General features: G+C 41.3%; 1 protein-coding gene across 5 annotated transcripts in view; it reads right to left on the reverse strand.

Annotated features, from left to right (window-relative positions):
- Positions 1-1,334, reverse strand: part of kirrel3l (kirre like nephrin family adhesion molecule 3, like) — a 33,927-nt gene extending 32,593 nt beyond the window's left edge. For all 5 annotated transcript variants that reach the window (XM_075465239.1, XM_075465242.1, XM_075465240.1 and 2 more), the window contains exon 1: positions 691-1,334. In XM_075465239.1, coding sequence (XP_075321354.1) covers positions 691-730 — 40 coding nt within the window. In that variant the 5' untranslated portion in view covers positions 731-1,334. The remainder of the gene's footprint in view (positions 1-690) is intronic.
- Positions 1,335-17,858: the final 16,524 nt, after the last annotated feature.

Genomic DNA, 17,858 nt, shown 5'->3' on the forward strand with positions numbered 1-17,858 from the left:
ATCCGCTACCCTCTTGATGAACTGCGCACTTTTTGTCTGTTTAAGAAGAGAAATAAACTACCGACACAGGTATTCAGAGCAGTGGAACCCCCCTTAAGCGTGTCTTTCATGGAAATTGGTGTGGAGAGCGCCGGCTATAACTGGGGAGGAAAGACGCGGAGCTCTGCACGGAGCCGTCTCATCGTCAGCGCTTGCACGAGTTGTTTTGTCCTAACCTGCTCCAGAGTCCATTCTAGTGAGTGGACGCACACTCGTGGCAGCCTGTTGTAACCAATCTATTGCTTATTAAAATCATAACCTCTAAGTTTAACTTTCCGTATGTGCGCCCCAAAACCATAACCCATGCGCCTGGTATTCTCTGAAACCAGAGAGCTTTCCTCTTAGACATCCTGTATTTTTACGAGAGCAGAAACAATCACAGCAAAACCGAAATACGCAGTGCTATTATTCAGCCTTGAACCACGCGACGTAATCACACTTTTAAAACTAATTAAACATTAAACTGGCCATTAACAGCAGTGAAGTGCAGCATTGCAGCAGATCAACTGCCCCACTGTATCAGCGCACCGAGCGGCTTGACGCAGCGCCAGTACAGAGCGCAGTCCATCCTCTCCAACAATAAAGACCCGCAGGGTAAATGATAAAAAAAACAAAACACAAACACAAAAGAAAGAAAGAAATGTGTCTTACCTGTGACCATAAGGCAAAAGATGAGGTACAGAGAACACATTTTAGTAGCCGTAGTTGCCGATTGTGTTGCGAGGAAAGATTCTTGCTCAGTCTATGCGACCGAGCTGGTTCGTCCACCGCGGTTCCAAAATCAGGATCCCCGGTCGGATGAGCGCACTAAGATTCGACTATAATAGCATCCAGTTTAGAGATATGACTTTGAATGGTCCAACCAGTCTGTAAACTCTCACTCAACAATACAGCTCCATAGTTGGTAACTTTCCCTCTGCATCTGCCTCTTCTCCAGTGTCCGCTCCCTGCCTTTCTGGCACAGCCTTATCCTCTATCTGCGCTCTCTAGCAGTCCATTAGGGGTTCGGGCGTTCAAGTCAAGGCTCATCTACAGTCCACTTTTTAGCCTGCGTGAGCATGCTGCGCTTGGAAGCGCTCGGAAGCGATCTCTCTTCCACCACAGTGCGCAGTGAAAACCCCGGTGAAGTTGCCTCTCGCCCCTCCGCTGGAGTCTCTCACTCTGTTCCCGCTGTGACACGCTCACTACCTCTTCTCTCACACACGCTCTCCCCAGATCGGTCCCCTCGGTTTACTTCTCACTCTCTCTTGACAATTGGAAATACGCACTGACAGTCATCTGGTGGTGGGGTTCAGCAGATTTGGCAGGGAGTGACTCGGAGGAGCCCCTCTGCTTCAGAAGCTTGCTGGGGGGGGGCCCAATGCCCCCCCCCCCCCCCAAGGGGCTACGATTGGCTGAGCGAACGTAACGAGGAGGGTGTTTAAAAGCAGTTAATCTCAGTTAAATGACTGTCCTAACATCTTGGGGTGGGAACAGACTTGAATTATAATAATCTTCAGAATATAATGATGAGCGTACACTTGTTTAGAAGGAAAAGATAGACTGCTGCTGTAATCTATGGATTACATTTTTTTTTTGTCAACTTGAATATCTTGCAGATAGGCTGCAATAATGTGCAAAAGTCTTGAGCAAGAGCAAGATTTTCTTATATACTTTTAAAGAGGTTTTGAGCAGCGGTTCTCCAGGCTCTGTGAGGGGACATTCCAAAAAGTTTTTCTTTTGACATTTACAGTTTTTTTCTTCTTCTAATTTTTCTCTCCAGGCCTGTCCTGACCATTTTCAGAGGAATTACCAAAGATAACACAGTTTCAGGACATCATTCATTTTTAGGATCTGGATCTGCATTCCCCACCTTCCGCCACCGTCAGCAATTTTGAAAATGAATGAGATGAGCTATGTGCAAACAGGTGTGTTAGAGTGGAATCAAATGCATATAATTTGTCAATTTGTGCATGATTATGTGACTCTAAAACTTCAACACTTGTGAAATGATAATATATCAGTTACTGGGTTCGAAACCTGTTAACATCATCACTTTTGTTTAGATGAACTTATCATATTTTGTTTACTCAGCTTCATTGGAACAAATGCTGCTACTTAATCCACATATTACTGCCTCAGTCATCTCAACAAATGGGAGTTTTTAGCTGTTACTGCAGTAACTTGTAAGTTCATAGTTGGCTTATTCAGTTAATTCTCGTTCAATGCCATGCAGCGGGCACTAAAGCGAACAGAGGAGAACTGAATCATTATCATATTTCAACAAAAGCTTAGGCTTTTATAAGAGATGAAAACACTCAAGTCTATCACTTGCCTGTGGCTGTTTGTAGGCTTGTTCTTTGATGTTGTTCATTACTTATTCAAGGATCTATTGATTAGCCAAAATAATAGGCCTTGCAGTCATCTGGTTAATCAGGCTTTCATTTGTATATTGTATCAAGCAAAGACTCAGGCTAATTTAATGTTAACATACCCCCACCTCAACACCCCAACCCTTTTCACACACACACACGCACACACATATGTGCCCTGCTTCGCTCATCCAGGTGGTTAGAGCTCCATAAGACTGTGAAAAATTCATCAAAGGGTGTAGACTTGGACACTGAAGACACCGGCATGTGTGGATTCCAGAAAACAGAAACCACACACATGCATGACCGAAAAGGTGGCTTTCTTCCTGACATTTCGCACTGCATTTAATTAAACACTGAACCACACAGTGATTAGGGTTCACTCCTCATGTGGATTCCCCCAAACAGTAGTTTTAAACCCCGGGGCTGGCCTTCCTGTTTATTGCCTCCCTCTAATGCAAACATAAGGGTCCCCTGCCAGTAAACACATGTTGATGGAAGAAACAGCTTGCACAGCTGGGAAGCCAACCCAGGTTAGTGTGACTGAGCACATGGGTAAATGAGCATGTCTGCATGTGTGAGTGTGCGTGTGTGGTTCAATGTTAGAATAGATACTTGTTTGTTGTTTTCAGACACGTCGATGTGCAATTCAGATCGGTTATAGACACTTAAATGTGGAAAAAGGTTATCAAAAGAAATCCCTCATCAGTCACGCTCACAAAAACACATGTGTGAGTTTGTTTGTAGACTATAGGGTGCATGTGTGAAACTATCAATGAGTTACTGAAGGCTGGGTTTGGGTGAGCGGTAAAACAGCAGGGTGCCTCCACCAGTTGTGCTGTGATAATAAAATCAACATCCATTGTGTAAAGTCTGTCACTAGGCATGATGCTGGGATTGAAATGCATGATCTCCTATGGTTCACACAGATGGACAGATAGATGAGGGCAAAACAGATGACGCATGCACCAGCATCAGCTTGAGCCAATAGTCTTAATTATATTGGCCTCAGTGGCATCAAATGGAGGGCGCCCATACTCCCCAAGCTTTTGAATGTGTGAATAATTTATAAATAAAAAGAGGGTTTTCAGCTGAGGGTTTATTAATAATAAATATGGTTTGATATTTACTAAACTGTTCAGAGGGAGAAAGGGGTGACAGTTAAGACATCGTTTGCATGGTAATTGTAAGGAGATGATAAATAAGGCATGAAGTGGAGATATATGGAAATGTGATTCACAGGGAAATGAGAATAATTTAACAAAATATTATCCCAGTCCCTGTTTGACCTGGGGTCAATTAAAAAAAGAGATGTCAGTCATGGTGAGCGGCATTCTGAGCCTTAAAATCACAATCCCTTGCTTTTCTCTTTTGTCAGGCTTAAATGTGAATAACATTCGAGTGGAGGCAAATGTATTCATTCTGACACAAACTGTGTGCGTGTGTGGGTCTATGTGTGTGTTTTGAATGAATATTAAACTGAATAAATTCAACCTCATTATAACTATCGCAAAATAGATGTTTCTCTTTCAAAAGTAAACCCAGCAAAGCATGAGATAGAAGTTAAGGAATGTGAGTTTTGTTTTGTTTCAAAGCGTTCCAAAGTTGAGGGAAGGGCCAACATAGTTTTCAGTGAAAATATCAATTCTGAATGGGCGGTTCGTTCATTCTACCAGATCAAGCAGTGCTTATTATGGATTTCGAAAAAAGACACAATCAAATAGGCTCCATGTTGAAGGCACTTAATGTGTTGAAATGAAGTCATAGTTATCAGGGTTATATTTCCCATTTCTTGCAGTGGTTAATGACACCAATGCCTCTGTGACGAGGTCAAACACTAATATATTTATAGGACAGAAAGAGGAAGGAAATTGAGGTCCACCATTGTTTTTCAGTTAAAATGTGGTTGCTCAACCGTTTACAAAGCCAAAATAAGCACAGACTGAGACTGTGTACCTGGGACTATAACTGTTATCATGTATTCTGATTGATAACAGACTGCTCAACTCATCTTTTGTCGCAGGTTTTAACTGTAAGCCTCATTGCACATTCATGTGGGAAATGATTGACGCTTGATCTGACAGTATTATGTCACTCCAGGGTATTTCTATCAGCACTGCATTCATGCTAGTTTTTTTGTACAGTGCGTTCAAAAGAGGGAGGTTACCATGATACACAATGAAGGAAAAATAACGGGTTCAATCCATATGAACACAAACGATGCTTTGGTGATGGGAACAGGATCTTATCTGCCTGATGAATTCAGAGATTCAATATCTTGACTTTGTATAAACCCTAAACCAAAGCCCATATCCTTCTTTCATACCTGAACAACAAAATGTTGCCCTGACTTGACACATGAAGTGATTGCTGTCACACCTGCAGATCCATATACATTTTTCTGTGTGTAGTCCGCTGAATCTTTGTACCTCGATGCTATCATATTTATTAGATGATTTTCAATTTTTCAGAGGTAGAGAAAGCATTTTGAGGCTTTACTTGAGCAAAAGTACTTACAACTCAATCTTTATCGGAGAAAGTCCATGATCTTGGAAAAATATTGGGTTTTGCACAAGCAGCAGAATCTCAGTCCAAAGCAAACAAAACCAGATCTGAAAGTGAAACCTTTTTCAAGCTGCTTTAGATGTTTTTATCTCTGGAAAAGCAAGCAATGTGGACTCTGGTTCTGTATCTCTGGTTTAAGGCTTTTTAGCCAACAACTTTTTTTTGTTTGTTTATCTTTCTTAGAGGAAAACCTGAAAATTTGCTTGATTTATATTATATGGAAGGGTTTCATTTCCACTACCATGCACATGCGACTGTGACTTTTTAAAAATCAAATATAGCAAAGGATGACACATTATTTTCTGAGTGTTTCATGTATTTGCTGTGACAAAATCTGAAAGTAACTTAGAAGCGTGTTGCTAACGCTGGTTAACATTGCTTCTATGTCCATGTAAGTATCTCCAGAGTTGCAATCAGTCTGCAGTCCCGTACATAATGCATCTTGGGTCAGATGGACAAAAAGCCTCCCATGCATAGAATGTAATCAGTCAACAGTGCATTGCAGAGATGGGAATAATGGTGAGTTTCTGCAAAGTGCGCTTCATAACAAGCATCCATGTTGTTCTACTGTTCCTCATCCCAGCCTGGCATGTTCTAGTTGTGAATGGAGACTGAATTAAGGGAATGCATAGTCAGTCCACTCAATCCACATAAATTTACAAATGAAAAACTTGTGAAAAACTTGTGCCACAAAGGGACCCTGCAGACCCTCACATATTGGTGAGGATGTCCCAAAAGTTTTGTATACAACAAATAATGAAATGTTGAACTGCCTTTAAAGCTGTCAAATAAAGTGGTGTAAAAAATGCAATATTTTCCTCTGAAACTTATTCAGCATCAAAAACAGGAAACACTCAAGTAAAGTACATATGCTGCGTTATTTTACTTGGTAAGTAGGCGAGTCATTAATTTCACTCCACCGCTGCAGTTTGTTTCCTCTAAATTCACCAGGAGCTTCAATTTGGGGAAATTGTTTTCCTCTTAACTTTTTTTTAACTATTGGTCCTGTGTCTCCCCCAGCTCATTTTATTTTTCAAGTATATTAAACAATCATGTCATGTCTATAAACCATTCCTTTGACTGAGCTTTGAGATTTATAATGTCTTCTGTTAAACTGGCTAATATCTAGCTTTAAATACTATAATATATGTCTATGTTACAGAATTTCCACCAGAGGGGTCTAAGGTTTATGCTACTATTCATGTGAGAAACATTACACTAGCTTTTACTGTAATTGTGATATTGAATGTAAGGCTGATCTGTGTCAACCATAACTCTAAATGCTGCTACAAGCTCATAACTCATAGGGACATATACCTTTGCTAGGCAGTGGTATCCATCTGCCCAGCTAGTGAGCAATTCAAAACCTGTCTCCTCTATCCCATTCCAATAATATGACGTCAGCCCACTGCACTGGTTTGAAATTTGCAATTAAGCATTTTCTTTATGTGTGATTGACGAGCGGGAGGAGGGCCATTAAAGCCAAACACGGACCTGGGGCTCGCTCTGCAGTCTATAGCACCATTTTCAGGCTGATATCAAATCCATGTCCTCTGCCCCAATATCAGAATATGACTCTGGCCACCCATGGATTCTGTTTTTGTCTGTAATGAAAGTCTCTCCAGGGATCAGGTTGAGGGATTCTTTTCCTCAGGGGTCAAGGAGAGGTTGAGGCTTCTGGTTCAAACTGTGCTTAGAAAGGGGTGGGGATTACAGGAATGTGGCCATTGGCCTCGTTTTTTTTCTCTCCTTCAGATATATATTACAGTAGATAAAAAGTGAAGTTTTTACAGAAATGTTAAGGTTTGACAGTTTTGTTGTAGTTCTATAAAAAAGCTCCACAGTCATCATTAACACATAAGTGTGAAGGTGTGTGTCCATTCATTAGTAAAATGATTACAACACCCTTAAAATTTAAGCCAAGACTGACTGGGTCCTTGGCCAGCCTGATGGTCTCTTCACTGATAAGTACAGCAGTAAGCTGTCTAAAATATTCATGCACTGATGCAGAATTGTTGTCCCTTGATGGGCCTCACCATGTGCAACATCTGTTCCTGATGTCATGGCGTGCTCCTGTGTGCCAGAAATGCCCCGATGGCGTCCGTGGCATCTCAACTGTACAAATCCATGTCCAGACACACACTGCTCCACTCAGCTATGATAAATATCTGAGACGGCAAGAGCGATCCACTTGGCTGGACAGAACTATTGAACTCATCTGCTAATCCATACTCTCACACTGAGATCAGCATTTCTGCCATTCACTGATAAATGCGTCAGCTGATTGTTGGCTCTATCAACAGTTCATGATTATTTGGAGACAATTCCAGGATGAGTCCCTACATATTGGAGGAGTAATGTTATGAGACAAAATACTTTGTAAGCTGCCAGCATATTAAACTGCCAATGAGTTAATGCTGTTAGCTCAGTTACAATCTGGTGAATACAGTTTTATTCCATCGTTGTACTGTGACTGATACAGTATCCCACTTTCATCAGTCCATTCAAAAATAGGTAAAGCTAAACAAACACACTGTTTGGAGCAATCCACGGCTGACTCTGACCCCATATGTTTCCAACAAAAAAAGAGACAATATTAGGGACATAGACAGAGACAATAAGAGTCAAGGTGAATCCTATCCAGGATGTGGTGTCCATGGGCCACATGTACAGTCACAGCTTCCTTCACCACTAGGCTTGCCTCACTGTCCACTGACAATCACATGAATAGGCCTCGACTGGCTGCTTGTTTTGTGCCATGATCCCTTGCTGCTCATACTGCTGAAAAAATAAATAACTGAGCTCTGCACTCCTATAAATAATGGATGACTCGTCCACTGTCACTTTTCATAGCATGTCACGCCACGGCCTGGCCATTATTAGGGTCTGTCTTCTCCTCTCTGGCTCTGACTCCAGTTTTGTTATTGTTCTGGTCGACTTGCCTGCACACCTCCTCGGCTGGTCGGCTGTCAGTCTTTCTTCTTTGGTGCAGCTCATGGTTGCCACAAAGAAGAAGTAGATGCTCTGGGGGCCTCAAACAAAAAGGGGGATACAGCAAGCCTCTGCTAGACTAGCAACCTGTTCCAGGTATGCCTTGACTTGGAACAGGGAGGAACTTTCCCCTACAATGTCAACCATCTGCTTGTGTTAGAGAGCCTGTGCCACAATGCTGCTAGGCCTGTGGTCAAAGACTGACCTCATCATTTTGAAACAGACTTTCTGTCACCCTCAGACTCAATGAAAAACTTAAAATGATGCTTTAAAGATCTACAGCCCTGGTGCAGAGGAAGAGGCTACTTACACAGATGCACAACATGCCCCAATCCACCCTTCCGGCAGAAGAAATCATGGTTTATTTAAACATGCAGCTGTGTCTGAGAAAAATGAATGAGGAACATCTGGCTGAGGGGGAGAGAAAGATATTAGAAAGATTTAGTCATTTGGCTGGTGTTAAACAAACATGAGGGTGTACCAAGGAATCAGAGGAGGGTGTTTTTTTATGGGGAGACACAAAAACAGTAAAAATTACCTCCTTATCAGTATCTACTCACTGTTTGTTCAAGATGTGCTTCAGTGCTGGCCAGGCTAGGCCTGAGGCGAGAATTGTCCACCAGCAGCTCTCAGTTCTGCAGACTCAGACATTCTCTCCATCTGCAGAGTAATATCACCAAATCAAGGCCTGTAGCAAACAAACCCTGACAGATCCTCTCATTTGAGATTCACTTTGGGACAGCTGTGGTGCCATCCAAAAGGGGGGACGGAGTGGGGGAAGCCAGTTCTCAGTAATGTATGCAGAGTGTCTGCACGTCCTGGATGACAGCAACACGAGCGCTTGTCACAGGAGACATCAGTTCTACTTAGTCACAGCACTGCGGGGCAATCCATATGACTGCAGTGCTGTGCGAACTCTATTAATAGTTATCTACCTTTCAGGAGTTATTATGCTGAGTGGGGTATGACAGAGAAATATAATGGAAGAAGTCCCAAATGAGGGATGGAAACAGGGTCTGTGGAGCGTCTTTTGTGCCTCTTGGGCTGTTACAACTTAAAAATCCTCCTCTAATCTACTCTCTCACCCTGTTCCTGTTAGCATTTGTGCCTGGCAGCCTGGTGCCAGACCCACCGTTTATGTGAGAGGCATAATAAGGATTAGTTATTAGGCAGGAGGAGGAGCGAAAGTAGATGATGTTTCGAGAGTGCAGGGTAAGGACTGAAAGTAGACAAAATGCTATTCTTCCACCACAGGAACTTAGGGGATAGGAACCCTAGGGTAGGCTATACTAAAACTGCATTTTGACCACAGTTACCCCTGGGGTGAACTTACCATGACCCCCTCTGTTTCAACCAGGGCCAAAGAGAGTTGAAGAGGAGATATTTTTATCTCTAAAAATCACCTTTGAGGAGAGATTGTACTTTCTAGATTACCTTGAAACCTTGCATTGCAGAACAGCAGTGAGTGGTTGAGAATTTCGAGCCATTCATGTCCATTTTTCTGTCTCAGTCATCTCAGGTTTAATATCCACAATAGCTCATAATAATCTGTTAACCTTAAGTTGGGCCACAGGAATATGTGATACTTTCATGAACACAACATTTGAATTCATTTAAGCTTCAGGAACGAGGAGAGAATCAGTTGTGAAAAGAAAAGGATTCAATTTGAGCAGTTAAACATTAATCTGTCATTGTTTCGCCATATTCATGGTAGAAAAAGAAAAAAAAAAAACAGCCTCAATCTGATCTGTTGGTTGAACTGTGCCTTAAGTGAGTTTCCATCTCAGGGACCAGGACCTATATTAGATTATTCTAACCCCCATTACTTCACTCAGGTTTTATGCTTGCAGCGCTGATCATTTTCACTTGGTCGACCAGAGGAACAGCCTCCCTAAATGTCATTTTTTCTTTTCTTTTGTAGTGTCATATCCCTTTCACTCCTGAGGTGAAGTAAAAGTTTTGGAATGTTTTAGATAACTGATGTTTGAGAAAGCAAAAGTTTGCTCCTCATCTTGCTCCAGATAGGTTGCTGAAAGATGTTCTTCTCCTACATATTAACTTACAGGACTGCGGTGTCATAGTTTGGTGTAATACCAAGTCAAAAAAATGACGTGGAAATATCCTCTAATCTTCACAGGTTATTCAACAGTTATGCAAATTCAATGAAATGAAGGTCTGAAAGAGCCATTTACTTCCTTGGAGAAGTCCCAGTGACTAAAGGTCTGGGTAGTTTGGTTGCAGCTAAAAATCTAAGTAGATAGGATGTAGAAACCGTAATTTATTGATTAAAGACTTAATTAATTTTTAAACTACTATCGTTACAAAAATGCCGTTAACTGATCTAACTAACTGATCTAACTAACTGATAATCCATCATGTTGCACCTGGATTGGGTTTATTCCAAAAAGGTTTTTGATGGGTCACTCTATAGGAGCAGGTTCATAGATGAAGGTGTTTGAAAATCAAGGTCTAAAGTTGGCCATGGTTAAATTTTTCATCATACTCCTAAATTAGAAATGTGGACAGTCATTACTTATTTGTCAAATTGTCTCAGCTCAAAAGGTGGATGTCACATTGGTTTTGCAAAGGGTCAGGGGAGCCAACAGCGAGGGGGGGAAAGAGTGGATCAAAGACTGCTGATCCCACCAAATGCTTTGCAAAACTACCTTGTTTCAGGGGCTTTCAATCTAAATGGACTTCCTGGACTGTGACACTAAGTGGAGATGACAGGATTTAAAATGTAACATCTGGAAGGGCTTGCGTATACTTATTCAAATACCTTCATGCCCCTGCACGATTATAGCTAGATATAAACCAAATATACCACAGCCCTTACAGCATATCTCCCACTTAAGTCTAAAGAGCCTCTAAGTTAATACCCACATGATCTAAATCGATACCATTCCTTTTACAGTAAGCATATGTGTCTTACTTTCCACAACCACTCACATTAGCAGTCATCATCTCATTAAATGTGAAGTGAATCCATTAGATTTCTGCACATTTTTATTATAAAGTTGTAGTGTCCACCGTTCCGATGTTTTCTGTCTGTGTTATTTTTGCTTTTTGGATTGAAAATGCTACATGTCTGAAACAAATATGCCTCCAGAATAATCAACCTCCCACAGCTATGCTTGTTGTGCCTCTTCCAAGATTTCCAAGATTAGAATGAAGGAGAAGGGGAAGGAAATGATAGACTTGTGTTGGCTCTACCTTCTCAAAATTGCAAATGTGTAGATCTATGGATGAGTGCTTAGCCCACAGCTGCTAGCCAAAGGAGAGAGGGAGACACAAAGGTCCCTTGTGTTGAGGCCGAAAGATGGGCCAAGAAAGGGAGCTAAAGATCTACTCGTGTATCTTAGCTGTCTTAAGGGTCGATACATCCTTTCCTCCCACTGAAGAAGCTCACAACCCCTAATGTTCTTCCATCGACAGGTCAGTGGCGGTGAATCAGTGCTGTGAAATACAAGAAGTAAAAAGAAAAGGAGTGCACTTTCATCTCTTTGAAAAACTATTCAATAACAGATCAGATATTGTTGTTTAAAAAGGACGGCATAGGGAGGGACCCGGGCCACTGCCATTACAAACACTGCTCATGTTTTGTTATTGCACATGTGGAGAAATGGTTCCTTTCACCTCATTCCTTCATCTTCTCTCAATAGACTAAGCATAAACATCTGTTGGTGGATACATCTTTGGAGACAGGCAAGCCTAACAAATTGTTTTTGAGGATGAGGAAAAGGTTGTTATTTAAAAAAAAAAAAAAAAAAAAAAGGGTTGATATACCTTTAAGCCATCCTGTTGGTCCTCTGAAATCACCCAGTGGAGGACATCACATCCAGAATTTCAGTGGAGACCACATTGGAGGTTTACAAGTAGGTTGGGAAACTAGTTTAATGACACTGAAAAAGGCATTTAACGTGTCTCTGATAGTCATTATGATATAAAACTGAATTTACTGTTATATGAATCTTTTCATTTTGCTATTGGCTGCGTTTTTTTTCTCTTTAATAATACTTTTCATTTTCAATTGCATGTACATGTCCACCTCACAGGGATTCATTGAGTTGTGCAAATAATTAAGTCGGTTTCCTGTAAGACCAGAATGAAAGCAGTATTATTATTTTTTGCATTAGTATTATTATAGTATTATTTTGGTTACTCTGCTCTCTTATCAGCTCTGTTGTCAGCTGGCCACTCGCTCCCTGCAGTTACCATCCTTCCAGTATTTCCTGATTGCATTTTTCATTCCTGTCTCAACTACGTCCCTTGTTCTTTTTTTGCTCTGTACTTTCCCCCGGCAGTTCAGACGTAAGGCCACATCCTCACCATGATTAGAACTGTTTTGAGAGCCATTTAGCTTTGTAAATTTTCAGAGGGGAAACAAGGGACAGGAGCAACATTACACAGTCTGGGTTTCTCAAATGTTTAGAGCTTGCTCACAGTTATTTTTGGAAAAGAGGAAGTCAAGGTGAGGAGTGGAAGATTAAGAAAAAAATGTTGAGGAGAACCTCTTGAAGGGTAACAGTAAGGAAGAAGAAAATCCAGATTTGCCTTATAAACAACGCCAGGAATATTAAGCAGACTCTGGAGTTGTGGTACACTGCTCTAATGTGCAGCATCATCAAAACAAGCTGATGCATTTTGGAAATAAGTCAATGAACGATGAAGTTAGAATAACTCTTTGATGAGCAAATGTAAGTTTAGAGGAAAGGGAAATTGATTTATATGGCACAATTCAACAACAAGGTGATTCAAAGTGCTTTACAGGGAACATAAAATACATTAAAAGCAGGATGCAGAGTTTTGTTAAAAGAACACCTATTCAACTGTTAAGTATGGGCATGGATTAATCATGCTTTAAGATTGTGTTGCAGCCATTAGCACCAAGAACATTCAGGAAGGAAACATCCACCATCTGTAAAAACGCTGAAGACGATCCACAGTGGATTACTTTGCAAGGCCCACACAGCTCCAAAACATTATTAAAAATTCATTGTAAAGCCTTAAGAGAGCAGCACATTCATAAAGGTCTGCAAATCTCATAGATCTAACTAAAAGAGTGGGTTATAACCCCCCAAAGAAGAACTTAAGGAGGTCCAGCCCACCACAAGCTGTGATACATGGCAAAAGGTTTTTTGTTAACCACTGGCCATGCTGGGTGGCCAAAGTGTTTTTTGTTTGTTTGTTTTTGGGACTCTAGATTGAGAATAATAATAAAAAAAAATAATTGAATTGATCTTATTCAGTTTTTTTTTGCAATCCAAGTCATCTTTTATAGGATGAACAGAAAAGAGCCAAGTTTTTCTTGAAATTTGAACGAGGCTGGTGACATTAACTTGCCAACCAATTCATATATTTCAACCAAACCTTTGCATGCCACTGTTATCATATTTCATATTGCTGCTTGTAAGCCGAGGTTGTGCCTCACTGTTTATCCAAAAAACAACAACACAGTCAATAAAATGATTGTGATGATTTGTCAATCAGACCATTATGCATGTCAGAAAATAAAAGAGTAAGGGAGAATTGAGACCTTATGTAAATATTAGCGCTATTATTTCAAGGCTTGGCACAGACTTTCATCCCAAGTGACTCACAAATTCTGGAACCCATTTACAAAGCTGAGCCTTGCAACAGTGAAATGCAGGTAAAGTACATTGCTCAAGGGTACAACCGTTTCACATAATACGTGTTGTATTAAAACAGGTCGTGCTTAAATTAAGTGGATCCATGAATTGAAATGAAAAAGGGCCCCTTTTGAGAGGAAAATAGATTAGCTTTGCTGATAGATGATCACTTGAAAGCTCTGTGCTTTGAAAAGGGAAATTTTTGACCATTTGCAGTAAAGCTGATTTATATCAGTTAAGATGTTGTCCTGAGGGCCACTACAGCGGGGCGGGGATATGCCAATTTATCCATGAACACATCAAAGTCCTCTAAAGTAGCTTATTGCTTCAGACATGCTTTTTCATTGTTTACACTGAATAACCTAATTTACTTTGTTAAGAAGAATTCCCAAATAGTTTTTAGCTTTATATTCCTAAGACAGTTTGCATTAAGTTAGTAGAGTTAGGAACCTAAAATGTTGCATGCATTTGTCAAACAATTCTTCCGAGAGTCTGCGAGCCTGCTGCAGCATTGACCTTTTAATATGAGTATATTAAACAGAGATCCCTCTGGCACTATTCATTATTGTTTTAACACTAGCTCGAGTACTTTAGTGGAAAGTAGAAGTTGCGGTTCCCCTCAACCAAAACCTGCTCATTACCGTCCGTGTGAACAGCTCGTCTGATTCATTAAGCTTCTCCCGCATTCTGTGCTCAAGAGACCCAGAGAAAGCAAAGAAGAAGGAATTGTAGGAGGGAGTAAGGATGATGGTAGGTTGTGGTTTAGCCCAAGTGTGCCTGAAGTGAAATATGATTGATTGGTGCATTCTTGGGTTGACATGCCCTCACTGCAGCTGAAACCTGTTAACTCAATGTGCACGGGCTGGGCTGAATGAGGAATCAAAGCTGTTGTGACTGCCACATGGCAAATATTATGGTTGGCTGGTCAGGCCACAAATCAAGTAGGGTAGAAGCACCATAAATAAACAGTCTTCGATGGGAATTAAGGTATTTGTAACTCGCCACGTCAATGTTTGCAGAATATGGAGTTATGGGTGATTGTGTTTTCATGGGTACGAAAGGCTGTATTTTTCCTGGGCTCAAATGAAACGCGGTAAGTGAAAAGCAGAGGATTCTGTAACATCGGAACCCAAGTTTTAAACAAGCACAACATGATTCAAATCTGACCAAAGATAGACTGCTCTACACCCCGTGGATTAGTGGAGAAACTGAACCAGTGAAATGTAATAAGAAATGGTGAAATATCACTTTCAGGGTTAATGTCACCAGCCTGACTCATATTCATTGGACGGGAATAGCTTCTTTTCCACTCTGTTCATTAATCCTAGATGGATTAATGCGGATTTAACAAAATTCTGCCAAAGGTTAGATTAAATCAATTCTTGGTAAAGTCAAAGCTTGGTGCTTGCAAGGCTGGGGAAATACAATAAGAAACACCATGATGGGCAGAGACGTCAGCCAATCTGTCAGCAGCCATTAGCAGTCACATCAAAGTGTCAATGAAATTACTCTTGCTGAGAGCTATCATTATATGGCAGTGTGAGAGTCTGCAGGGCCGGACTCCAGATAGCCCTCGACCCCACTGGGCTGTTTTTCGGAGACTGGTGTCTCTGCAGCAGGAAATGACACCACAATTCAATCCACTGGGCCAAGTTCACACCTGTGTCTGCTGCTAATTAGTGAACAAAAAGGTGAGAAAGGTAGGTGTCCTAAAGGAGAGTATTTAAATCCCTGTTCTACATGTGTCTCATCTCTACAAGGAAACTGCTATTAGCACTTTTATTTCCTCTTCTCAGCAGTTCTTTGGAATGATTTCTCACACAAAAGACATGTAAAATATACCTTACCAATAAAGATGTTAGTTTAACTCAGCTTTTTTTATAACCAAGCAAAAGACTAGAGGAGCTCTCCCTCTCTCTTTTAACAACCAAAGCATCTAGCATGGGCAAACGCATGCTTTGCATAATTCACCACAGGAGAGTCAGGTGTCACACAGTTCTACAAGCTGGTTTGACTGAGTTCCTGTCTATGTTATACCACAACAGACACAGGAATTTTAGCCATTCCCAGTCAGCTTGTCCAAACATCTGTGTCTGTGGCTTTATGGGAGGCATTTTTGGTGAAGACAATCCCTGTTACCCTGGGCACAGTCGGAGAACTAGTAGCTCACCTGGAGTTCAGTATGGCTGTCAAAGGAGTCCATGCTCGGCAGGTCTGCACTTGAAAAGTTGCTGTAGTCTGAGTGACTGTCCTCTCCCTCCTGTCTACCCCTTATCTAGTTCACTCAGCCACTGCCATGCACACAGACACACACACACACACACACCCACACCCACATACACCTTACATTTATTCACCTATCAAATAATTGTGTGCTGCAACAACTGTCTTCCTCAGTCACCTCTGTTGCCTGCCCACTCTGGGAGGATGACGTGTGTTTGATGGCCAAACTCTCATCTCTGTCTACCCTCTCCGTCTCATCTGCAGCAAGCGTACCACTGCCTGAGGATGGGGATGGGAGGTTGAGTGAGTGGCATGTTTGTACTGCTCAGCGCCTTCAAAAGAGATTTAGTGCAGCTGATATGTTGTTTTGTTTGTTGCTTTGTGTGTCTCTCTTAATTAGCTCCATGGACAAACACTCATAATGTGCCCCCTCAAAGCCACTGCAGCTAATCAGGAATGCTGAGGAGCAAGAGATGAAGAGCAGAATGATGCTGACCTCAAAATGTCAGCTGGTGTTGCATTTCTTATTGTTTACTCTCACTGTTCCACTCGGTGGTGTTCATGATCATGCTTTAGGCTATTTACATATTTGAACTCTGCTTTTTGTCCATTGTTATTTCACATAGGAGGAATTAAAAAGGCTAGAAAAGCCTGGCGGCTTATTTTTGAAAGGATGGAAGCTCATTATGGCAAAACAGGCTGAACCTTGGCCACCCACGCCATTCATTTGGGCAGCCATGAAGCTCATTATCCTTTTGGAGAGACTTTAGGTCAGAGCACCACAACCTGCCCTCTACAATCGCCACAGAAACAAGTCCAGCAAAACTCAAAGGTTAGATAGCACATTACAGCTTTTTTGTTTTTCTTATTTTATTTTTCAGCGAGGCGGAGATGACGAGAATGAGATGAAAAGAGGCGACACCTGCCAGCCACTATGAACTTGTGTGATTGATGGTGTTGATTCAATCATCTGCATCACTACTTTGCTGTTTATGTCATGTTTTCCCATATACGAGTCCTGACATGGTAAGATGTCCTGTAGTTACGTGGACAAGGTTAAGAAATTAGGCTTGCTGGAATTTTCTCATAAGTTTAATTTGCACCGTGGTGTGGTGGTTGGCACTGTTGCTTCACAGCCAGGCGGTTGTCAGTTTGAATCTCTGCGGGGGCCTTTTTATGTGGAGTCAGCATGCTCTCACCATGTATGCGTGGGTTCTCTCCTGGCACTCTGACTTTCTTCCACCATCCAAAAACATGCATTCTATGTTGATTGGTGACCAAAGGTGTGAGTGTGCATTGTTGTTTGTCTGGTTTGTCTCTGTGATGGACTGCTGACCTGCTTCTCTCTTGATGCCTGATGATGGAATAGACTCCAGTTCCTATGACCCTGACTTGGATAAAGCAGGTATAGAAAATAGATGGATGGATAAGTTTAAGGGGGAAAAAAAATCACTGTAATTCGTGCTACATTTTTTAGATGATCAACATTTGATAAATATTCCGCTCCCATCTGCCCACGGTAAGTCATGGGTGAGTGGAACACATCCTGACACAAGTTTCCGTTGTTCATTTGATTGAACGAATACATTTTATGCATCCTCTTGATTACACCATCACGGATATACTGGTTGCTTTAACAACTTAAGAATGAAAGTGAAATTAAGGTAAAAGAAAACAAATGCTAGGATATCGCTTTGGTTCTCATGTTTTAACTGATACAACAGTGAAAAGATTTCTCGAACCCCCACCACACACAGCTTTAGAATTGCTATTTTTGGACACAAATTCTTATAATCAGATTGCATCAGAACTGGCTTTCTTTGGTTGTCACCCCTGTGGAGCTCTACTTTGTGAATATGTAATGAGTGTGAGAGGCCTGATGGTAGTTCAGTGAGTCTTTCATACACAAGGAGAACCCACTATTATGGCTCCAAAGATGATGAAATACAGAATATTCCTATTGTTACTTCCAAGGTGCCCTGGCCGCACCAGTAATTTATCTTTCAAAGCAACTAAGTTTGTGAAATTGTGATCATGATCATCAGTGAATCCATACTTT

Source organism: Odontesthes bonariensis, chromosome 5 (genome assembly GCF_027942865.1).
Source record: "Odontesthes bonariensis isolate fOdoBon6 chromosome 5, fOdoBon6.hap1, whole genome shotgun sequence".
In the NCBI taxonomy this organism is placed as follows: domain Eukaryota; kingdom Metazoa; phylum Chordata; class Actinopteri; order Atheriniformes; family Atherinopsidae; genus Odontesthes; species Odontesthes bonariensis.